At 40.3% G+C, this 24,087-nt stretch overlaps 3 protein-coding genes across 6 annotated transcripts in view; 1 reads left to right on the top strand and 2 right to left on the bottom strand.

Annotated features, from left to right (window-relative positions):
- Nucleotides 1-37: 37 nt before the first annotated feature.
- Nucleotides 38-2,690, bottom strand: LOC107221071 (polymerase delta-interacting protein 2). 4 transcript variants are annotated; one of them, XM_015659939.2, is made up of 6 exons: nucleotides 2,449-2,689; nucleotides 2,048-2,203; nucleotides 1,661-1,760; nucleotides 1,234-1,575; nucleotides 757-962; nucleotides 38-593 (listed from the first exon to the last, which is right to left on the bottom strand). In XM_015659939.2, the coding sequence occupies exons 1-6, from the start codon at nucleotides 2,556-2,558 to the stop codon at nucleotides 482-484; spliced, it is 1,026 nt and encodes a 341-aa protein (XP_015515425.1). In that variant the 5' UTR covers nucleotides 2,559-2,689; the 3' UTR covers nucleotides 38-481. The 4 variants fall into 4 exon arrangements, with proteins under 4 accessions (XP_015515425.1, XP_015515426.1, XP_046591147.1 ...); XM_015659940.2 differs by having other exon boundaries at nucleotides 2,461-2,689; XM_046735191.1 differs by lacking the exon at nucleotides 2,048-2,203 and having other exon boundaries at nucleotides 2,449-2,690.
- Nucleotides 2,691-3,284: 594 nt separating this feature from the next.
- Nucleotides 3,285-8,712, top strand: LOC107221079 (solute carrier family 35 member G1). Its single transcript, XM_015659953.2, has 2 exons — nucleotides 3,285-3,519; nucleotides 4,763-8,712. The coding sequence occupies exon 2, from the start codon at nucleotides 4,765-4,767 to the stop codon at nucleotides 5,809-5,811; it is 1,047 nt and encodes a 348-aa protein (XP_015515439.1). The 5' UTR covers nucleotides 3,285-3,519; nucleotides 4,763-4,764; the 3' UTR covers nucleotides 5,812-8,712.
- A 2,793-nt stretch (nucleotides 8,713-11,505) lies between these two features.
- Nucleotides 11,506-24,087, bottom strand: part of LOC107221082 (uncharacterized protein CG3556) — a 48,408-nt gene continuing 35,826 nt past the window's right edge. The window contains exons 3-7 of the mRNA XM_046733751.1: nucleotides 17,481-17,709; nucleotides 14,335-14,582; nucleotides 13,798-14,184; nucleotides 12,296-12,685; nucleotides 11,506-12,208 (exon numbers count right to left, since the gene is read on the bottom strand). Of these exons, the coding sequence (XP_046589707.1) occupies nucleotides 12,147-12,208; nucleotides 12,296-12,685; nucleotides 13,798-14,184; nucleotides 14,335-14,582; nucleotides 17,481-17,709 (1,316 nt within the window). The 3' untranslated portion in view covers nucleotides 11,506-12,146. The remainder of the gene's footprint in view (nucleotides 12,209-12,295; nucleotides 12,686-13,797; nucleotides 14,185-14,334; nucleotides 14,583-17,480; nucleotides 17,710-24,087) is intronic.

The following is a 24,087-nucleotide window of genomic DNA, read 5'->3' as shown; positions in this document are numbered from 1 at the left end:
ATAGGTAATTTGTATACATTTAATCTACATCAATGACTCAAGTCTTATTAATTTTATTGAGATACCAGTACTGATGACATGTTACAATTGTTATGCCACTAAAAATGAGATTTAAAAAATTTAGTTTTTACGAATATTGTTGTATTCATACTGAATTGTTAGACAGTGTGTCGTATTGGTGGGTATTGTGGACAAAATTTTGTGATGTATGATTTGAGTTATGAGCTTCATGTTAGTTTTTTCTCAATCTTCAATCACTGGTTAAGAATAAAGAATATTGATTCATTTTCATCTCTTAAATACAATAATATATACAAATAATATTCACAGGGGGGTGTGATTCACAGAACTTCAATTAACTACCCAATATGGGAGCCATTATGCGGAATTTGTCATGCTCTAAGCAGCAAACATCAACATTTATTTTCGAGTTCGATTTTTTTTTTATAGTCATGTACCTAGTATGGGTAACCGTTGTTGCTTACGAGTCAGCATTCGGAGTTGGTGGTTCTTCACTCTTAGATTCTAAAGAGAACGGAGGTATTCGGCAGTCAAACGCGTAACCGTCTTCCCGTTCCATTCTAAACGTACCCCTAAATTGGAATATCGAAAAAATTACGACCTTAGGTTCGAAAAATGTGGAAAATAAAATATCATAGAAAATTTTTCGATAGTATGAAAGTATAGAATATCATTCAGACACACTTGCAACGGTCAGGAATAAGATACATATATTCACACGTGTCGTCGACTTACCACATGTGGCCACTGGGAGCCTGCAGACTAACATGACTGCTGTACTGGAAAGCTGGTAAGGTTTTTGACAAAACCGGTTCTTGACCCACAACTCCTCTCCCTCTCACAGTTTCTAGAGTTCCTGACAAACTGAATATTCTCCAATGTCGTTCTCGAAGTTGCACGCTCATGTCCCCCAAATTTTCCAAGCGAATACAATATCGCCACTGAATCAACCAGAGTAAGCATTTTGTTGCATGATAAATATGATCATTCAATTTTTATTTCAAGAATTTTCTTACTTGGCCTGATTATCAAAGTTCAGTATCTCAGTATATCTGAGATGGAAGTAAAAATGGATCCTATGACTATGAAACCAGACAAAATTCTACTGAGTTTGTCAAACTTTTTTTTGATGCTTTGGGATCTTTTTCTATCTACGGTAATCAACTGCAGCTATCGAACTTTCCAATTTTTACAGTATTAGTTATCACTTACCCAATATACAGCGGTTGTTTGGCTCTCTCTGCATCCCATATAAAAGGGTATTACTGTGACTCTGATATTTTCTGTGGTCTCTTTGTGAACGTCGGATAACTCTAACCAGGGATGATTCTTCTTCTGCCATGCCCTTAGTGTCTCCTGTGCTATAAATGGTGGGTCTCTATCTTGGTGGTAGACTAAAAATTTGTCAAACAACTCGTGCTGCAATGCTGCTTTCTCGTTTGTAGAGTATGGCAATATATCTTCATGTGCAACATAGTCCAACCCAGGAATTGCGTACAGACTACGACTACTTTCGTGATTTCCCAAAAATGTGACCGCCTCTGTTTGTGCTCTCTTGGAGAAATAGATTGTGTCACATGTTAGATTATTCAATTTCAAAAGCAGTTTAAAAGAGAAATAATTTGAGTTAGCAACTTACGATGTAAGGACAATCCCTCTGGTCGATTAGGACTTGATAGAAAGTATGCATTCTCCCTTTAACTTCTTTGCTCACACTGGTAAACTTTCCATCGTCAGATCTGCAATAAAAGTAAGAAATGAGGCTGAAATTGAGAATTAACGAACCTTCAAAATTAAAGTCAATGTTTTGTATCTCCAAAACATTTTTTAAGAAGTTGAATTTGGAAAATAGAACTTCGTTAATGCTGTACTGGTTAATACTGATACTGTAATGGTTTACTAAATTTCAGACGATTCTGAAGTTGTGAAATAACAAGTTGTTCTGAAAATGCATCATTATGGTAATGTTTGAACTGCAATTGCATAATATGATTTTCTTAACAACGGAAACAGGGATTGTCGTTACCCTTCTTTCTTGCTAGGCACATCCCTGTCGTAAACTCGCGCGAGCCAAGGAAACAAAACTACACCACGGTACCCGAATACTCGATGAAAAATGAGTTGTCCCGTTTCATATTTCCCTTGCAATTTAGGTGTTTCTAATTTTCCAACCTCCGAGAGCCTGAAACGAATTGAAAATATTTCAGCACAAGGTTAACTACTGTTCATACATAAACATCGGTGCGTACAGGTCTATTTAAAAAAAATTATAAACGGATCAATGCCGATTTGAGCTGTAAATCATAACGAGCTGCAGCAGATTTTCACGTGGTACGGAATGATTCTGAGTTCAGAGTTTTTGGTAAATCGGTAAAGATAACCACAAAATCTATTTTATAGGTTAGGGGATATTTTCATTTACGTAACTCTATTGCGGACCTGATGTATGAGGCATTTGGAAGGACGATAATTTTTGATGATACTTCTAGTAGTGAATTACGAAAATTTCTGCTCAAAATATTATGTACAAACTTCATACTGGACAAAAAATACTCTGATATCGAAAAAAAGCAGAACGCGACCGGAACACTTTCAATTGTTTAGACGATTTAGCACGCGTGAGTGGAAAGTTGCGGGAAATCAGACGACTATTTTTGACAGTTCAAAAGGCAGTCACCCTTGCCGGTTGTCCGAGAGTGATTATGTGATATCTTTTCAAGGTTTTCCACACTGGTGTTCAAACTATTCTCAATTCGGTCGCTCTATAAATCTGTGCTTTGTGCTTTGCATTTGGGAAATCCTGGGCTTTATTACCCGTAAAGGCATTAACGTTTTACGTCTGTAGGGATCTGATGTTTTATTTGGTGTTGCCAGCCATCAGGCGCAGTGCAACGTACTAAACCAGCGCTCCAAGTAGCGCTATTGGAACAACAAACTTCCTATCAGAGTGTGGTCCACTTTTGTAACGCGGACACATGTCTCCTCCCAAATATTACATCCAGGGCAAAACCTGTAGTTCAGTGGCACGGACTTAAAGACAGGTCTGGCCACTCCGGCTGTAAAACCGTTCTCAAAAATGAAGCTGATGTTGTGAATTTTCGCCGCTAGCGCTAGTGAGGGAGAGGCCTACTTAGTACGCACACACCGCCCTTGGAGATTGCAGCGCTCTGGTCTTTGGTGCACAAATTGAGAAACACAGGCTTCAAGCAGTCACGCTGCGTTATAGGTATAGGAAGGGGCTTGGAGTGCCCAGACTTGTCTATAAGACCGTGTTCAGTGGCGAAACCAGCGAAAGCTTTAAAAATGGCGTCCAGCAAACAGCATTTTTGGATATTCAGCTGATCGATAGCTCGATATAACCATGCGATGATTAACTTCTTCGCAATATCTCCCTGGGCAAGCGGTGCTAATTTATCGGTGAACAATTCGTATTTTTCAACTTCGTCCGTTCGAAGACTTCGGACATCATCGAATACCTTCTTCTTTTCTCAATAACCGGTAAGTTTGGATCAATATTCTATTCGTAGCTTTCTATCCCCGTGACGGTTTAATAATATCTATTTTTAGTGTCGATATTTGCAGCGTTTTGTTGCAATGATATCATTCAAACCGTTTGTTTTTCTTAGAGAAAGCGAACATTTGATAATTACTTACTAGGTTATCTCATTCAACTTTGCTGTCAGCTAAGTAAGGTAGTTTCATTCGGTTTTTGTTCTTCCATTTAACAAACAACAATAATGTTCGAAATATTGTTACAATTCGCTATCCAAACTTTCGTGCAATCTTTCGACGAAAAAATTGAGGAAACAAAGGAAAAAAAACTGATAAACATCGTTTAGCAACCGAAATTTGAGTACTACGTGATAATGTTGACATATCTTGAAATGTGCACTCATAGGTGATTGAGAATGTTCAATTTGATACGTACGTGAGTAACGGTGTAGATAAGCAAAGTGAATAAATAGAAACCTTGGTGCTTTGGAAGATATTTGTAAATTTATTTTCATAGTTAAAATGTATTTCCGCTCAATGACACAATCTCCGAAAATAGTTAAGATTTTCATTTCTACTTATATGTCAATATTTGCCGTATTCCATAATATTAGGTACAGTATTTTGTTTTAAATTTATGACATGGGACAGCGATTAAAATACATTAAGCAGTACTCAAGTGATTTTGATCCCGAGTAATGTTATATAAGCTTGTTAGATTGGCTATCCACTATCAACTGTTAATGAATATGCCATCATGAGCACGTAGTCGAGTGTGTACTTCATAATAAAACTTTAATCTATATCATGCTAGATAACATGATTTATGCAGATCACAGATCCATTCAGAATAAAAGAAAACAATGTGTTACAGATTTTTGCTGTCTCGACACTTTTATAACAACAGTATTTGTTTTATTTTGAAATTTTATCATGAATTTCCTTTCATTGTTTGTGGGAAAAAACTTGTGACTAACAGACCCTGTCTAGATAAAAATTTTGAACAGTTTCGTGACTATTCAATGTTTGATTTCATTTACAGTTTCAATTTATTCAGACTCAGGGAAAATCTTACGGAAAGTTTGCAGCCAGACTTCCCATTTATCAGTTGATTTCGGTTTTGTTGTGCTATGAATTTCAGATCATTTTGCTCCCATTTTCCGTTTCAGTCATTGATTGGTGCTCCAATACCTGAAAAATTGGAATTAATTAATTTCGATAACTAAGGGCTGTTTTAACTTTGCAACAGGAATGACTGAACACTTGGAGCTTCAACATTTGGTAGACGGCGACAGCGACTGCGAGACTACGAATCGTCGGAGAAACTTTTCAGTCTCCAGATGCCGGTCTTGTCCATACCTTGGCTTGATGTTGGCGGCGCTGTCGTCGTTATTCTTCTCACTATGCAGTGTGATAGTAAAGGGCCTTGTGGACGTGAATCCAATGGAACTAGCAGCGTTCAGATTTGTAGGTGTGCTGCTACCAGCAATACCTATTGTAATATATAAAGGGGAGCATCCTTTTCCAAAAGGTCGTAGGATAATGTTGCTGCTGAGAAGTTTTGTCGGGACAACGGGACTTATGCTAAGTTTTTATGCTTTTCGACACATGCCTTTAGCAGATGCTTCCGTCATCGTATTTTCTGTTCCAGTATTTGTAGCTATATCTGCCAGAATTTTTTTGAAAGAGCCTTGCGGCATATTTAATGTTATAACAATTTGCCTAACTTTAATTGGCGTTGTCCTGATAACGCGACCTCCGCTAATTTTTGGACACACTGTCGAATCTCTGACGGATAATCACGTAGAAACTGAAAATGCTGAACTTTGGGGCGCTGTCGCCGCCTTTTCAGCCACATTATTTGGCGCGAATGCCTATGTACTGTTGCGCGCATTGAAGGGGCTTCATTTTTCAGTGATTATGACAAACTTTGGCTCATTCGCACTGATTCAAACGATCGTTGTTACTTGGGCAATAGGCGCGCTATGTTTGCCACGCTGCGGGACAGACAGGCTACTAGTGGTTGCATTAGCCTTATTCAGCTTCGGCGGACAAATCTTATTAACGTTAGCTTTACAAATGGAACAGGCAGGGCCTGTAGCAATTGCAAGATCGGCAGACATAGTATTTGCATTCTTCTGGCAGGTGCTATTTTTTAACGAAATACCGAATAGATATTCAGTCGGAGGAGCTATTTTAGTTACCAGTTCTGTCTTGCTCACGGGGTTGAGAAAGTGGGCTCTCTCGTTGCCTGAAACTTCCAACATGAAAAAATCACTCGGCATTCTAGCCGTTTGAAGTTCTATTCATTTAAAATAATCTATACCAAAGTATCGAGGCGAAATGATTTTTGAAAGTAATACAAGTATTATTATATTTTTTGTTCTTTTTCTTTTGAAACTAAGGAGGTGTACCAATTTATGATATCGATAATTTGAGTTTCCTTTCATATTCAAATCGTACATATATGACTAATATGCTTTGCTTCTTTTATTAAATTCTCAAAAGCTTACTTACAGTACACTGTGATTGGGTCGATATACTTACTATTCTTTAGATTTTCTTGTGCTGTAACTTAATGTAGTATAAAAATAAGTGGTGCATTTTTGACACGTAATTCGAGCAATTTTTTCAAGTACTAATGCTGGGTCGATATATTGACGTAAAAGATTTTTGTCTCAAAAACGTACTACAGCTTCTTTATATGTTACCCAATACGAACTTGGGGAAAAACGAAAAAGAAACAAAAAAAAAAAAGAAAACGAACAAATAAGACACAAAGTGATTAGTACACTGACAATGAGAAAAAAGTTGTCGAAGAAGATTGTTTTCTGTCGTCCTGAGCAAACAATTATTTATAGTGACACCTTATTTATTTTTGCGTCAAACAACTTTGTATTCAAGTTTATGATAGAAAAATTTGAGTAATTTTTTAATACTCGTTTAGTCAGAGTATTGAATACGTTGGTTTATTAGTATGATATCCTCAGCAAAGAGATCTATGCCTCATTGTGAAAACGTAGAAAATTTTTTAGTCAATGCGTATTTAATTCTAGAAACCAAACTTAAATTACAACGACGAACTTGCTATTTAAATTGAATAATCCAATAATATATTACGTTATATGTGGTTACTAAAATCACACGAATCCAAATTTATCAACTGCGAAGGCCGCTGAGGTATAAACATGTTTGAAGTTACTTTGAATGAATTATCATTATGGTTAATTAACACGAAACACATGTATCGAAAAATCAGAAGACTATCAAAACGACCAAGATTTTTTTCCAGAGAAATAATATACATTTTGTAAAGCCAAATACCAGTTTGTTGCGGATATGTGTAACATACAATCGCTAGCTTTCGAAGTTGGCTTCAAGACTTTATTTTCGATTTTTAACGACACAACTTTCCTTCAAAACAATAAAACGCATATTTAATTCTGTTTATCCGTTACTCGAATGAAATGTGCGGTATCGCATAATGTAACCCATTGTTCTTGAGTTGACTGAAATTCATGTTCAGCTGATCAAAGAAGGAATTTTTCTTAGTAGTTATAGTGCAATATCATAGAAAATGAAAAATTGTTTTGATTTTTACTAAAATCAGTATAAATTTCTTCTATTCAAATAATTATTGATTTCGTCTGACGATTATCACATTAAATCGAAGACATAATTTTTTACAGGTGAAACTGAGTTGCTTCATTCAACCAAACTTCACGCATAAAGAGTATTAGCTCAATCCGATGAAAAAATATTCATTTCCTCGAAATGCATATAACTGGAAAATGTACAACATCCGAATTGATGCATAAATACTATTGTTTTAACTGAGGGGTGGTCACTTGAATCGCAAAGTTATCTGATTCTATCGAATCAAGTCAAAGAAATTATTTTTAGGCTTAATAAATTTTTTTTCTCAGTGCAAGAATGCGCTACAGTCACGTTGGCTGATTTTTGTACGTAAAAATGATGATCAATATTTAGAAATTATATTTCGTATGCTTTACTGAATTGATACTATTAGTGATTAACGAATAATAATGCACGAACAATAATGCATATAGATGTGTAATTTCTCTGTTGTAAGAATGGAGCGGATTATAATTACAACTAGTTTACCAAATGATAAAATAGAGATATCAAGCTGCATGTATGTATAACACCGAGTGTGAGCAGATCTATTAAAAGATTGATTATATATTTTTTATTAACAAAGATGTGCAAACAGTAGGTTTTCTATTTATATAATAAATTCACTTACGTGCCCGAATTTGTTTTTCCAGCTTCCGCTTATTATCGCTTCCATAAATCATGAAGATGTAAATACGCGATAAAAAATTATCTACCTTTTTTTCAATGTAGTTTATGTACTTGAAGTGCAATTTCATATATATTCATACTATATTTAAAGTCGAGCATAGATTATTTTACGAAAATGTTCAGTTATGCGATTTCATAACGGCTTAAAAACTCATTTATTCATATTTTTATGGTCACAACTGATCAATCGCATAACTCTTCTTTTTTTTTTGTGTACTGTCGAATAACTTGTATTAAGTCTGTCTAGTCGACATTTTTCCTAAATAATACTAAAGCATAGACATATTGTGAAATGGCGCAACCAAAAAGTGCGATGGAGAAAAATAAGAAAAAATTCTAATAGATAAGATAACACCTACTTAGGCTTCCTAATTTTTCACCAAAGATGCTGATTATTATAGATATGTGTACAAAATTATAAACGAAAGAAAACTTGATTAATGTAATATTAGATAAATTTTTGTATAGACAATGTCGAAATTTTCGACCTTACATTACGAGCAGATCATACAATGTTTGGAATTAATAGTTTTCGAGTGAAGTTGTTGATTAATTTTACTGATCCTTACAATTGCCGTGCAATCTTAAGCATGGCACCACCACGCTGATTATAATGTTAAAGACTCTGTGATTATATGTATAAAATCACGAGGCTACAATGACTTGAACATTTGTAAAGATTCTGTAATTATTCTTTCGATCATGTTGTTCAATTCGATATTCATTCTTTTCTGCTATTTCGAGTGTAATGCAGTTAAACACGGCAAAAATTGCATTATTTTTATTTATTCATTCAATTATCCATCGTACGGAAAAGGTACGTAGCTAGTGATTATTGTACCTACACAATAAATGACATTTCTCGATTCGAAACATACGTGTGTCATTTTTCTCCTCACGCCAATACCCCAATACCTACGTGAAATTGTTACGATTTACGCAAATTGTAGCGAATTTGGTTCCAAACCAAAGATAAATAATGGAATTCAATCTTACTTCATTCATGTATTGATTTATGTCATTGAAATGGCCATATGAAGAATTTGAAAAACGTGACACAAGCAGTTGAACCCGTTGGAATATTCAGTAAATTTTGTTGATCATTTAAAAATCGATGAATAAAAAACACGTTACTGTTTCCTGTGAAAATGGGAAGATCTGTGTTTTGACATTTCGATGTTTTCGATTTTTTATATTTACATGTCTTTCAAAATTCAATAATTTGGTTCTTCTATCAATCGGTCATTTTAGTTGCTTTACCCCCGCCCAAGTATTGTGACGCGTAAAAGTTGCGTTCAATCAATCGTTTTGTGCTCAAAAGCACTCCGATTTTAAGAATAAATGAGTAATGTACGACAGTGTGCGAAGTTATTCTATTCACCTCATGATTTTCTCATTCGTAAATATGAACCCGTGGAGTTCAGATGGTTTCTACTTGCATACCATTATAGCTCAATCTTTTAAGAATATTTTCGCGCAAAGCCGATATCGAATTTCCACAAATTGTGAAAGTTATGCTAGTGCTTCGACGCTATGACCGGATGTAATCCCTTAAGGGGGTGCCCTGGTAGATTTCGACGTTGACGTGTATATATCCAAATATCGAAGTCCACGTATCTCAAACACGAAAAAGGGCTTCATAGCCTCATTGTATATGCAATATTGAACAAAAAAATTTCGCCAATTCTCAAATATAACCACAAAATCATTACCCACCTCTGTTTCACAATCACTTTTAGCTGCTTTATGGACGTAGAATCAGTTATAATAACTCGAAATGAGATTATTTATCAATGGAGTTGACGAAAATACGTAAAATCGAATTACACGAATGCCGTAAATGTTCGGTGGTAAAAAATACTCTTCGAAGTTTCAACGTATATTTCCCATAATAGACCGTTCATTATGATTGAAATTATGAATGAACGACAATAAATTTCGTCAAAAAATACCACAGAACAATCAACCAAGTGCTAACAGATTTGAAACACAACGCATAGCAATTTTAGCTATAGTTGAACGTTATTGTCATTTGTTCCTATGTATACTATGCCAACTATTCACGAATTGCAATTTATTGATCCTGGTCGTTCGGTTTTGTTTTTCAGTTTCCAAATGTTATCTGAAGGATGCATATTGGTTTGATAGTACAAAACGTGACGTTTTCAATAGTCAAACTTGAAAAGTTGAAAATGAGTCCGGAAGGTCAAAAGTCACCAGGTCAATGACCTGGAGCGCAGGAACCACGGATCGCTTGTCCCCGAAGTCGAGTTTCAACAGGTAGTGGACCTGGAGCGTAGGAACCACGCAGCGCTTGTCTAGGAAGTCGAGTTTCACCGGGAAGTGGACCTAGATCGCAGAAACTATGGAGCGCTTGTCCATGAACTCGAGTTTCACCAGGTAGCATACCTGGATCGCAGAAATCACGGAGCGCTTGTCCTTGAAGTCGAGTTTCCCCAGGTCCCGTATTTGGAACGCAGGAACCATGGAGCGCTTGACCTGGAACTCGAGATTCACCAGGAAGCGGACCTGGAGCACAGAAACTACGCAGCGCTTGGTCAATAGTTACCAGGTCACGAACCTGGACAGCCAGAACTAGGGAAAATTAGTCCTGAAGGTCAAAAGTCACCAGGTCAAGGACCTGGACAGCCAGAACTACGGAGCGCTTTTCCTGGATGTCAAAATCCACCAGGTCAAGAACCTGGACAGCCAGAACTACGAAAAATTATTCCTGAAGGTCAAAAGTCACCAGGTCAACCAGAACTACGGAGCGCTTGTCTTGGTAGTCGAGTTTTACCAGGTAGCTTACCTGGAGCATAGAAACTACGGAGCGCTTGTCCTGGAACTCGAATTGTACCAGGAAGCTGACCGGAAACGCAGGATCCAGGAGGTAGAGAACCCGGTATTCGAAATCTGCGGAGCGTGATTCTCATACGTCCGCTCTACCGCGCGGTTGTTTCCAAACTGAGGAACTCAGCTGATTTTCGTCGTCGACGATTACAATAGATCGATGACGTCAAAAGAAAAAAAATTTGGGTGACGTCACTGTCTGAACATCCGCACATCCAAACTTTGGTTTTGAACTTTAATACTATGTATGATGTATGATGTACGATGATTGAAATCAACTGCGTGTAATTGATACTACAAAATAACTACATAACTTGATGATATTTAATCTTTGTGTTGCAGTTTCCCCGACGAGAATCAACTTTTAGTTTATAATCTTGGGATTTATTACGTAATTAAAGTTGATATTACAGAGTGTGAAGATTCTAGTGCCGCGTCACTTTTTCCTGTACATGATTTGATTTTACCGATTTATTGTTAGGGTACGAGGATAGTGCGAGCGTAGGTTCTTCCGTACGGATCTTACGATATACAATATGTGTGGGATGCTACAACGATACATCTAATTGGTCGCATATACATATTATGATTGTTAATGATTACAATGCTTGTCTTCTGTTATTAAACTTACGCGATAACATATACGTCATTTCTTTCTCCAGTGAATCGTAAATAGAAAAATATTCGAAACAATCAAGGGTACAATTTCAGTTTTTTACCTTTTTATCATGTTTCAACTAACAAAGTAAAACGAACCTTAACCATCGACGTAGTTCTTTTTCATCTACTTCTTCATTTTCCCGGCGCCGATTTCTCAGGGAACCAAAGTATGCGATAACCACGTCTTTATTGAATAAATTACAATCGTTACTCAAAATTGTATATCTCATAAGAATCCCAAAAACACAATATACGATTCCATAGGTGGAAAAAGCCAACCCGATCAATCATGTATATATGTATATATATATATATGTGTGTGTGTGTGTATATATATACCTACATATTCATGTATACACGTAAATGTAAATGGTACCATTACGAATACTAATACTATGATATATCGGTTGTTTCGTTAAATGTTATTATAATAATAATAAGTACAATATGGTTGTGCATTGCAGTTTCATCATATAAAACTTGACGTTACCGCGTGTCGATGCAGAGCATAAAACGTGCGAAACGCAACGCGCGACAAAATAACGTCACAAAATCACGCGTCGTTTTGAGTTGGATCATTGATTGATTCGCCATCTCGACAATGATTAATTGTTCCTCTGATGAATAATATTACAAGTTATTCAGTTGTTAAATCGTAACTAATTGTCAGGATGCATCGAGTATCCCGTTTTTGCATTGAGTTACTTTTTTTTTTAGTCCTGAATTCGGTGTTTCTCGTCTCTCCGTCGGAATCTGCCTGTTTCCCCTCAACTTTCCGATTCCGCATTCGCACTTTCTTACAGTTTTTTGTACCAGAAGAGGTAATGGTCGCCCTCGCTGATCTGCAGGTCGTCGACACCTGCGAAATGACGTCGACGATGGTAACTTTAACGTGCTTATAAATATCGCGAAACTCGAGTCGTTAGAAAATTAAAAATACCGGTACCTCCTGGTGCGACCAGCTGATTTCCGGGTGGAGACCCAGCTTCCGGTGGCGTCGGCAGTCTGTACAGCAGCCAATAATGATACGACATCGGCTCCTCCTTGTATCCGGCCAGCGTATGAACGTAATGACCGTTCGGCCATTCGGAGGCCGCAAACTGGAAGTGGGGCGACATTTCAGCGGCGGTGATCATCACCTCGTAGAAGGTTTCGTTCCTCGGGGCTGTTATCGTCAGGTTGTACGTCTCGTTCACGTTACTTCCAACCCAGAGGGTGTAGCTGATGTTAACCATGGTGGGAGCCTGGGTGCCGGCGGGTTCCGTTGGATTGGTCACGTTGGATCCGGTAGGCGAGAGGAGGATCACCTCGCTGTGATTGTCCGCCAACGCGATCTCTGAAATACCCCGTTTCCATAATCAAGGTTACAATACTCACATTTTCGTGGGTCGGCTGCAGGAGCCTGTTTTTACAATCGAATTTCAATTGTTACAAGGAAAGTACTCGTCGAGGTTTTCTTCCGTCTATGATTTTTTATATAATGCATCAAAGAACTTTAGATACGTTATTTTTTTGTATCGCGTACCGATTTCAACGATCGCGGATTAAAACCACCCCTGAAATTTAACACCAAACACATATAATTGAAGATTTCTCGGTAATGACGTAACATATGTTTTTACGAAACCAACTGGACGTTGTCACTATGAACAGCTGGAGAATAATACGAGCAATGATTTTACGGTTAGCTGATGAATCCCTTATTCTTTAAGCGTATATTTCAGAAGTCGTATTGACCCGCTTGAACGGCTGAATCAGGTCGTAAGAAAGGTACGTGCCTAATGTCTCTGATGCGTACTACAACATATCATAAAGTGAAGAAAATCCCTGAGGTATACGCTTCGGGTTTTTTTCCTCGTTCATTTCGAAGCTTCGGTGTTACCCTAATCTTCTATTTCCATTTAAGATGCTGGAAGCAAAGTGAAAAATTACAGGTTTGAATCAAACGAAAGGAAGCATGCATATCTGCTTAACGACGAAATTTCTTTCTCTTCACAAAAGGTTGAAAAGTATCCTAATTCTATTCCACCGCGCATTGGAGTGAAAATCAACGCTTGGCAAGACCGCGACATTGGATAAGCTCATTGTCAACCTTTCGCGCCACGTAAAAGCATTTTATCAGCCGAGGAGTTTTGAAGTTTCAAAATCTCCGGCGTCCCATTCAGCGGAAGCCGAAGGTCGCTCAACCACAGGCGTTAATAGCTGACGACCGCTGCTCCCTTAGCGTCAGTCGTTAGTGGGTCGTCAAGTTTGTATCTGTGAGAATTGCTTCTACACAGCTATTCGCCAACTTCATGATATTGCATGTGCCGCGTTAAATCGGCCATGATGTGGGAACCGCAATTTTCGGGATGCGTGCAACGAACCCGTGAACTCGAACACCCGCGGTGTTCGTTCCGAAAGAACTTCCGCCACCTCAGGCGACCTTTAATACGACCGTCGACGTACCGTTTGGATTGGTCAGCCGAGGTGGGAGGACATCGGCGACGCCTTGGCCGCAATCGAGAGCCCGAATGTTGGCCAGCCCCTTGGCCGAAAGTCCCAAAATTGCCTCGGCGGTCGTTTTAACGTCGTTATCGAAGCTGCCGTCGGATCGTTGTCGAGCTGCTAGCCAAGTGACGGCAGCCGACCGATTCCAATTCTCAGCCGGCTCGTTTTCCGCTTCTTCAAGTGCCTGCATGACCAAAGCGGTCGTGTGCAGGTTACCGAAGCTCCCGTCGTGTTGCTGCTGATGGGCGAGACCCAGCGATGGCTTTCTCACGAAGTGGTGAAGATTCCGGTGTCGATGATCCTGGACTATGCAACGCAGCGCGAGGATCACCATTGCCACCGTGTCTGATGAGGGATCGGATAGTATTAGTCAGGGGTGTACGTGGTATCGTGTCGACAACTCGTCGTTCTTCTTACATGGCCTTGGGTCGAGGTCACGTAAATTAAGAGCCAAAGAGGAGAGACAATTCTGCACGAATGTTAAAGGCTGCTTACCGATGTTGTGATCCTGCGCGGCGTTGGCTATGTCGAGGAGTCTTCGGATTTGCCGCTTCCTCACGTGAGCTTGTGCGCTGCAAGCGGCCAGGGTTGAGAAAGCGAATTCGTAGTCGAGTTGGGGTTCGTGGTGCTGCAGCGTGCCGATCAGGTCGTGACCGTGAAACTGTCTCGGGTCCATGCAGAGGGCGTTCAACGCCAGGGTGTACTGAGCCAAACGCATCGGAGCATACGGAATCTCGTGGTGTCTGAAACGAGATAAACTCTTGAATTATTCAAGTTCCGGTTCCGGTATTGATCCGGTTGTTCGTGTCTAGTTTTACCGGCGAACGTGTCACTGCGAGAAATCGACCCGCTATTCACATTCGGGCAAGCGTTTACCAGATTTACACTCAATCCGAGTTCCATCGGTTTTGCCGTCGCCTCGATACAACGGATTACTTCGGTAAACGGTTTTATATACCTAGTACAACCTATATGTCGAGTTCGTTTTTTATTTTCTATCAGACTTATTAAGATCTATTCACAAATTGTTCTCCACTTCACTTATTGCTCATGAACAACAAATTTTCAGCCTTGAATGGTTCTGAAAATCGAATAATTTTGCAATAAAGTAGGTTAAATCCTTTCAAAGCGACGTGCAACAGTGAATACGCTACTCTAACTAAACCGCATCGTCTTTTTTTTCAATACCTGGTTCATTCGAAAATTACTTTATCTCAGATAGGTTCATGTGCTGTATTTGTGCTCCAACTTATTACAGAATTTATTTTTATGAAAATATAGCTATTTCTCCCCCTCTCGTACCAAATTAACGCAGTGATAATGAATCGTAATTAAACACTTGGGAAATGTTTGGAATAGTCGAATCACTGTCCTCCGAAATTTCGAACGTCCGTGGAGCTCGTCACTTTCTCCGTCACCCGTGAAATTGCGATTTTGCAATTAAACCGTATTCGTACTTTCCATTCGTCCTCGTTGTAAACGAAATACTGTTGGAATTAAAAAACTCACAACACTGTATCTCTGGAACAATTCGCCTATAGTTCACTGTCTAAAGTTCATCAATAAAAAGAAAGTTTACACCGCTGGGAATAAAATGTGAGTGATTTAAGCGTGTTTGTTAGATCGTTAGATCGTATTCTCTTTACAAGAAGCACGAAAAATGAGATCGTTAAACATCGAAGCAGAATTGCCACTTGTGGAATAAACATGGCCGAACAGAGGTCGCGGAATTTGTTAAAAGGACTACAGCGACACTAAAATTCGTTAAAATTCGTTGATGAATTTCCATTTTCAGAGTTCCCTGACCGAATTCCAAACATTCCCCCGTATGAAGTACTCCCACCACCAATGCCCGGCGGAGAATCGAAAATTTAGAGAGACCCGCGGGTCCCCTGAGACTTTACAAAATTCTCAAAGAAATAGGAAATAGCGATGTTGTAAACTATACGAAAGGATGGACCACCTGTCCTGAGTACTGTAATAGTGAGCATTTCTTTCGCGATTGGATATCGCAAGAATTATTTATTCTTATACCTACCGGCATACGATGTGGATCATGGAATGGGACGAGCGATGCTAAAAGAGGATCCGCGGGCGTGGATCGTATATCGAAAGCTATCGTATATCCTACAGGATCTGATCTTTCCATCCCGAAAAAGCCCCGGCACGGCATCGGTTTCACGATGACTTACGGTAAAGAATTGACTATCTAGACGCTTTTTTTGAAAGTATTTTAACAATGTTAAAAGCAAACGATTTCTTTTTTTTGGCGAATGTCGATCAGCGTTGAAATTTTGCGTTTCTTTTTTAGTAACTTGTCAGAGCTGAACACTGCGCGCTTAATGAAAATGCGACGATTTTTTTAAAATTTTTAACTTGAAAAAGAGAACGTCTCTTCGGTGACTTCCATGCTCATGCCGCTGCAGGTAAATGATGTTGCAAGAAGTGTATACAAACTGATTTGAATATTAAACACGACCGCGATGAACACGTGTGTCCAGATATAAGACGTATAGAAATGCTTTTTCCCTTCATTGAGATTCGAGACATGCAGAATCTCGGGACTCTGTATTCTACAGTCAGAGCAGTGATAAAGTCGGCAACGCCCCTTGGACTAGACGTATTGAAGACAATTTAACTTTGGCAGTAGCAATATGAACGCGTATACATTTATACACGCATACATGTATGTATGTGTATGCACACACACAATAATGTATAGGCATGTCGAGTTTTGGTTTACGCGCCATCTACTTTCCGTTTGACCCACGTATGAGCGCCAAGAAAGTTGCCGGTGAACTTCGATACTTCTCTCTTCAAGCCGTCGACAAACGACCGTGTCTGCAGGTATACGTGCATTATATATATATATATATATATATATATATATATATATATATATTCGCTTAGTTTTCTCGTTTCGCAAAACAATCTGACGTGCAATATCTTAAGGCAATCGTGATTTTCGCCGATAAAAAATATCTGCAAAGTTGCATTGCATATATGTATCACCGAAGTAAAAGTAAAACATTTTGGTATTTATATCAACACATAAACAAGATTTTTATTTAACACGAGCTAGATTTTTGTTCCGCGATATAAACCGTAAGTAGAGTACATGTAACTTGAATTGAGATATTGTTGTATTCTATTTATCAACTGAAATAAAGTTCGAAGGGTTCGTGAAAAATTAGGAATGATATATATTTCAAGAAATAGTGGAAGAAAAATGGCGATTGTCGTAACAGGATGACATCTGAACAGAATCGATTACTTGTAAGTCTGGAGGACTTTCATTTCCTTGGGGATTGTGTATTTCAACGAGGAAAAAGGCGAAAAGCTTTTTTTCGTCGGATATAACCATCGATCTGATCTAAAAGGAATGATTTTCCCAAGGTCATAATCGAGCCATCTTTACCTGGTGATAACATTCGAATTGCATTGAGAATTTGCGATTAAAGTAAAAAGCATTTTCATCTTTGATTCCACCCTCCTTCAAGAGGTTCGAAGATCATCGCGGTAGGTATTCAAAATTCCAAATTCAGGGTCGAGCAAATTAACGCAGGAAACAAGGGGCTCGGGGGCTCGATGAATGTAATTGAGGTAGTCGCGGAGCGGTGATCAAATCGACGAAGACTCACCGCCATAGTAGAAGAACGATTTCCAGTTCCATTTGCTTCCCGCTAAGCTGCAGTTCCAGCGATGGTTGCGGCGGGACCTCGTCCTCCTGGGACAAGTTGGCCAACCGAAGGGCAAGAAGGACTCGCTGAGTCTCGTTACCCCAACCGGCATCCTTGTCTCGTTTTCCCCAAAGCCACGCAACGGCCTTGTCGAGGACCGCCTCAGTCTCTGCAGAAACATCCGTCGCACCTAATGAATCGTAAAGTGTAATTACGAATGATTGCCGGACGCATTGTGCGCTAAGAAACTTTGCGGAAATGTTTCTTTCCGCCTTGAGGAGCCATGAACAAGACTGAATTATGCTTACCCAAATGAAAAGATAGCTCACCAAGATAGCAGAGTTATAGGAATTTACTGTATAACCGGTATTATGCTAATTATATCGTTATGTAAACGAGATAAAACAGCAGCGAATCACACTGTATAATTATATAACGTGGGTGAATTTGGTGGGATAAATACCGGTTTTCAGCCATGGAGAGACGTAGGAACGCGCATTGGTCGGTTAAGGTGGCATATGGTTTGTCCAATGAGTTCAGGAAGATAGCGTTCTCCTCATTCCCTAAAAGCTAGCTCGAACTTATGCGGGGGAAACTAGATTACGATCTTAGCAAGGCGGGCGGCATGACGCCTGTTATCAAAGTTGAACGACGTCTCGTGGTCTAGTTATAGATAGCTACGTATTGTATGAGAATTAGTTACGGACTGCCGTGAAATTCTGCTCCATGAACCGCTCTAGGCTGTATTTACAACGGAGAAAGTCACTTCGGCTTTATCGATCGATTTCTGTTTGAAAATTTCGCTTCAAGATCGATCCGACAATCGTTCGGGTGTCGGGATGATTGCGAGGGCGGATTGAAGGGGCAAAAGATTCGCCTGGAACCGGTAGAGGGAGGGATTCTCTCCTTTTTTTCCTCCATTACTTATCCATCCCGCTCACCTCCGGGAGTCTCTGAATCCCGCAGGATTGCCGACTCGGCTGGCATTTCAATGAAAGCCCGATCAAATGAACGCTTTTCTATTCTCCGCTGTCCGCGCGCCGACAACTCGTAGAGAATCCGAGTTCCGAAACTCTGCCGAAAACCTTTTTCACCTTCGGACAACCGATACGCGAGTCAATTTACTAAATTAAACATTCCTAGACGGTATTGTGCTCTGTTCCTCGATGGGAGAAAAAACCTGTACCGGTGTAGAGCCTGCATAATTTTGTTGACGGTATTTCGTTTTTTTCTTACCAATTACTTCGATTTCCTGATTATTACTGCTATTCCAAATTGTATGATAATAATAATAGAATTAAAATCAAATTTCCAATCACTGTCTTGGTTGGACAGGCAAAGTTCATTCGTACAATGGAGGAGTAGGAATGAAATAATTATGAGTATCACGGAGTTATAGTTACTGATCCAATTATATCTAGTTACATGCAGGGTTCAGTATTCCCGGTAAATATTTGACGACGGAGTTGAAGTGAGGCGTAATGCGAACTATAAGATCGATGGTTGGAAAGTGAAAACCCGTAAAATGTTTCGGAAAAAAGTTTTGTTTCACTGCGAAAGTATATCCGAGACGGATTGCTAATATATCCGCACGTAGAATCCTCTGTTGGAAAATCAAATGGCCTCGTCAAATGCTCAACGAAACTTTCATTACGCAGTGTCGGTAATTACCGCAGTGACTTATTCAGGGAATGAATCAGGTGAGAATTTTGATTTTACTCTTGCTAAGCTGGATTGATTGGTCCTCGTGTGCGAATTACACCCAGTAGGCTTGGGTCGTCACCGAATTGACAAAATCGGCGTATCGACTAAGCAGTTGGGGTTTTCATTCCGAGTAAAATGCGATTCCGGGCATCGGAATGAGCACGAGGAAAATTCAAGGCTGCAAATTGCTTCAAGTAATGGTTATTCACATACCAACGGCGGGAGAACATCGCGAGAGTCAGTCAACTCGGAATGCGGAGAACCTGCAAGTAGAGGAAGAATTTACAACATTGCACTGAGACGCCCAGACGTTTAATAACAGTTAGCTGACACTCTGCGGGGGAGTGTGAAAAATTAATTGCTTATATTTCGGGGCTGAAACTTTTCCGAACTCGTTATTCTCATTAACTCGTGTAACTCACACGCTGCCGAAACGCTGTTGAGCTGGCGTAACGACCTGCCTGAACGGAGTCAACCGGGGTGAAAAAGAATTTCAAAACTGCTCGGACTGAGCTAGGAATCGTTGCGAATTGCCGAGTTTTCAAACCCTAGGGTGCAGGGGAAGAGTGATCGCGGAGTTTTGCCTTGGAATTGTACCGAATTCGAAAAAAGCCTCATCTTAGATCACTGTATACGCATATCGCACGCATGCTTTATATAATATTAAGACATGCCCGTTGAAAGTTCGACGTTACATTCAAAGTTTTAGAAAAGATTTGCCTGGAACTTGAACACGTTCGATCGATGTCGCGTACAACTCTTGAATAATTTCACACGACCTTTGAACTTTTGTTTATTCACCCATTACAGACAGTATCCACACGTTTGGTCGTCCCGAGTGAATAGAAACCCGTCGAAATATTACATAGTTACAGTTTGCTCGTGACAATTTTTTTTCTTCCGTTAACCTCGGGAGTTTTGAATTATTTCCCCTCCGGTCAGTGCTTTGAGCTTGAAAAATTCCATTTACCCGGTAGCTCGATTCTCTTTATTATCTACAGGTAATAATAGTACATTGTGTATCAAGAGTGGAAAGGAGGCGATTTTAAAGAGCGCGAAGCTAGCCGCTCGAGCGATTCAGGGCGACGATCACACGAGTCAAGTCGCTTTTCGCCCTTGGTGCACACCATACTTTTTGTCCGACCCTTTTGAAACGCGTCATTTCATGCATGTTCGCCCGCTTCCGAATGGGTCCGAATCGCGTTACTTCGCGCCTGATTTACATGCATGAAATGACGGGTTTTCAAAGGGGTCGGACGAAAATAAATATGTAGGAGCTTTCGCAGAAATGGTTCAAATATGCGACTCGTGGTGTCGGGAAGTATCGCAACGTGCAACGAGGGGAGAATAACGAACTGAAACTTTTTCTAATTTTAACGTGATCTTGATCGTTATCGTCGTCAAACTTTAACCGTGAAGTAATTTCCATGGGAATTTCCAGCGATGATCTGTAAGACGGGAGGATTATTCGTGCCTGCATGAATATTCACATAATCACCGTTCGCGTGGATTACATATAAAAAATGTTTTTCAAAGTTAATGAAAGTACACCCCATAACGTGGTCATTGCTTTGAAAGCCGTGCATCGCGCGGTCGACGCACGGCTACAAATAACGATACTATAATTTAAACACAGCTCAGCCGTGTTGTTTGGGCGTGTTTTCACGTGGAGAGCAAACATTAAAATGCTGTTGTATACAACCGGAACAAATAAAGCAATCAGCGCGATATTCATGCGGAATAATTGTTGTTTTTCTATTCAACGGCCAACCTGCGACTGGGTTATACGATATATACATATATGCGTATAGACTGTACATATATGCATATACCATAATGAAATTGCTATCGAATCACGCAAAATAAAAATAATGAAAAATAATGGAGGAGAAAGAAGATATTTTAAACAAATGAAAACGAGTATTTGAATCGTTACATTCAATTATAAATGCGATCAAATTCCTGCGTTGATTTGTCAACCTGCCCTGCTGTTGGGAACTGATTGGAAAAGGTATTGAATTTATTATTCGTTACTCCGCTACCCACTTTTAATCAAGTTTTTTTACACACGCAGATGCCCAGCGGTCAGCAGCAAAAGAGCAATTTTCACCGTCCCTACATCACTCGATCTTTACATTGGCTTCGTTAAAATTTGAATTGACAATATCACGACGAATCTTTTATGGATAGTTAAAACATCTCGTGTTTCGTTCAAGCGAACGTAAACAAAATGAGGTACAATTTTCCCGCACGAAGTATAAACGACAAGGCGAGATCGAACGAGGCTTTGCAAAATTAGCAGTCATTAATTCGCCAGAGTTTAAATACCGCCTCGCACCAACTGCGTCACTATTGCCTCACAACCGTTTCAGTAGGTGCGAAAAGGGCGAAGTAATTAGGCGCACAGATGTAAGTAGTTTGGACGTTTAACGAGAAGTCAAAAGCCGTCGGGCTATTCACTCTTAACGAGTAATTAATATTTACAGCCCCGGCAGGCTGTCTCGCAAATTCGCAGCCCTCCGTCGTTTTCGCGTTCTCGAAAGCTGCAGATACCGAGTGGCTGAAATCCGCATCGCCAAATTATAACCGTGCGAAATCGCGTTACATCGTTGCACCTACTTCATTTGGCACGGTATCCGGTTAAATGATTAATTTACTTTAATGCCCACCGTCGTTGATTCGGCAAACTTCTGCCCGTTTAACTGCGTACAGTTATACGATCGGAGCTGCTGCTGGCAAAATTCGCGAAGGGAAGTTTATGAGCAGTGGCAGCGCGTAGTCAACATTTAATTCATCCCCGTTAGGCAGTGCTCGGAGATAAATTATTACTGTTAATTTTGGAAACTGTTCAGCTTAGATATTCGAGTCCATGATTCTGGTAACTCGTGATCCACTCGTGGAAGACATGAATCGTTATTAAGAGCTGGGAACCGGATCAAATCTACTATACTCACTATATTTACTCTTCCTGTCCTGAATAAATTTCTACGCTGCTGAGGCTGGTTGCCAAATCCGGTCCGCGGTTTCCGCGCCGCTGTTTGAATACGCAATATATACTCGTGATCGTAATTCGATCAACTCCATACTCTGCGCCCTGATCTTTGATTGTCAACTTTCAGGCAATGAAATTTGCTCGCGGGACTCGGATAAGAAAGAACGCAGCAATTAAAGGTACCATTCGCGATTATTTTAATCGATTCACGACGATATGAATTTTCCTAAATTTCCTCAATTCCGACCCGATATTCGAACGATTCTTGGATATACCGCAGGGTAAACTACACGGTGACCTTCGTGATTCTCCGGAACGAGGGTAAGCGGTATCTGTCTCTTCGGAGCTTAGATATTGCCGGGTAAACAAAGTTCCCGATGGATAAAAGTCCCCGTCGAAATAGCCCAAGTTTCGAAACTCAACTCGCGTCCGAGAGTTTGGACGTCGGAAAAATGAAGCAGAACTTCGTTCCAGCAGAAATTCGGCCATTTTTTTGACGATAAAAACCCAAGGTGAGACCAGAGTGGAGAGGTTCGTCTCTTTCGATCCGCGGATTACACTTACGAAGGAATCGCGAAGCGGCGAGAGTGTCGACGCTTAACCGTTAACCGGATTTCGATTATTTCCGCTGCCGTAGTCTTATCTATTTCGCAAGCTCTCGCCTTCCGGCAGGCTGCAGCCCGCGGCTTCATTGTTCACCGTGAGCTGAGAAGTGTAAAGTGGAAAAGCGGGAAGTGGAAGCCATCATCCGTTGCTGCTCCAATTCGTCGAGAGCCCATTCGCATCGTGGACTTTGCTCCCCGCAACATCCGGTTCCCGCATGAAAGCATCGGAAGTATCTCCCGGATCCCCGCCACGTGTCGGTCTGTCGTTACTCGCCTTTTCCTCACTTCCGCTCCATCTATTTCCGCCCGCGGTTCATCTCTTTCCCCCGACTCTCCTTCCAGCCATCCTCCGTCTTCGATTCCTCGCCTCGCCTCCCGTCGAGACCTCGTAATCTCTTAGTCTCTGATCTTGAGACACGGCGATCGAAATGATCGGAGATAGACTCGACTACCCCGGGCTAACATCTCGCTGCTCCGAACAAGTCGAACGATTTTGTGCCGCGCGATCCGATGGATGGACAGGTAATACTGCGTCTCTCGATACGCTTCGAGCCCATACATCAGGAATCGTTCGCAAGCTCTGTTCGAGGATAAATTCCTCGTCAGTTAAGAGGATCCGAGAGCTTCTCGATACCCGCCGCGTTTTTCGGAACCTCGCAGCATCCTTCCAGCTATGATCGAAGCTCCCTTGGTTTCAAGGATGTCTTGCTATCGGTTGTTTCGCCGTATATAATGCCCCTTGCACCGCGAGTCAGTCTGCAGATCCTTCCACGTGATCCGATTGATTGCCCTATATTTTTTATAAGCACCTCTTATGTTATCTAATCCCGTGCACTTGGCCGGCGGAAGCCGTACCTCGCTTCGAGTATAAAACGTATTCAGGAAACTCGACGAGGAGACAAGCGCTTTGTCCTCGTTTTCACGATAAAGTGTGGCTTTTTTTCTTTTTTTTTTTTTTTTTTTTTTTTCGTATAACAAAGGCGGAGCGGGTACTTATTACACACACGATGAAAATTAATAAGCTGAAATTGAATTCCAGCCGAGGCACTATCCGGCAAAACGTTCGCCAATTAGTACTCTCCTCTGAATGGAAGAAAAAAGTGCGGCAAATTTTCCCGTCACGTGACCAGCTCGATTGGTCCTTAACCGAATTCGATTTTCCGAAAAATCTCACTCCTTTATGCCGGATTCTCTCAACCAGACTCTTAAATTTTTCGACTCCATTCCGACGTCCAGGGTAATAATGCGAACCGTCTTTCAGTTTTGG

Source organism: Neodiprion lecontei, chromosome 3, assembly GCF_021901455.1.
Source record: "Neodiprion lecontei isolate iyNeoLeco1 chromosome 3, iyNeoLeco1.1, whole genome shotgun sequence".
In the NCBI taxonomy this organism is placed as follows: Eukaryota; Metazoa; Arthropoda; class Insecta; order Hymenoptera; family Diprionidae; genus Neodiprion; species Neodiprion lecontei.
This window is presented reverse-complemented; position numbering and strand designations above follow the sequence as displayed.

Coding starts and splice junctions, on each gene's coding strand:
- LOC107221079 (XM_015659953.2), top strand. CDS start 4,765: ATGACTGAACACTTGGAGCTTCAACATTTGGTAGACGGCGACAGCGAC.
- LOC107221071 (XM_015659939.2), bottom strand. CDS start 2,558: ATGAAGTTTGTACATAATATTTTGAGCAGAAATTTTCGTAATTCACTA. Junction 2,204..2,448: donor TACATCAGGTCCGCAATAGA/GTTACGTAAATG, acceptor AATTCGTTTCAG/GCTCTCGGAGGTTGGAAAAT. Junction 594..756: donor GCTCCCAGTGGCCACATGTG/GTAAGTCGACGA, acceptor ATTCCAATTTAG/GGGTACGTTTAGAATGGAAC.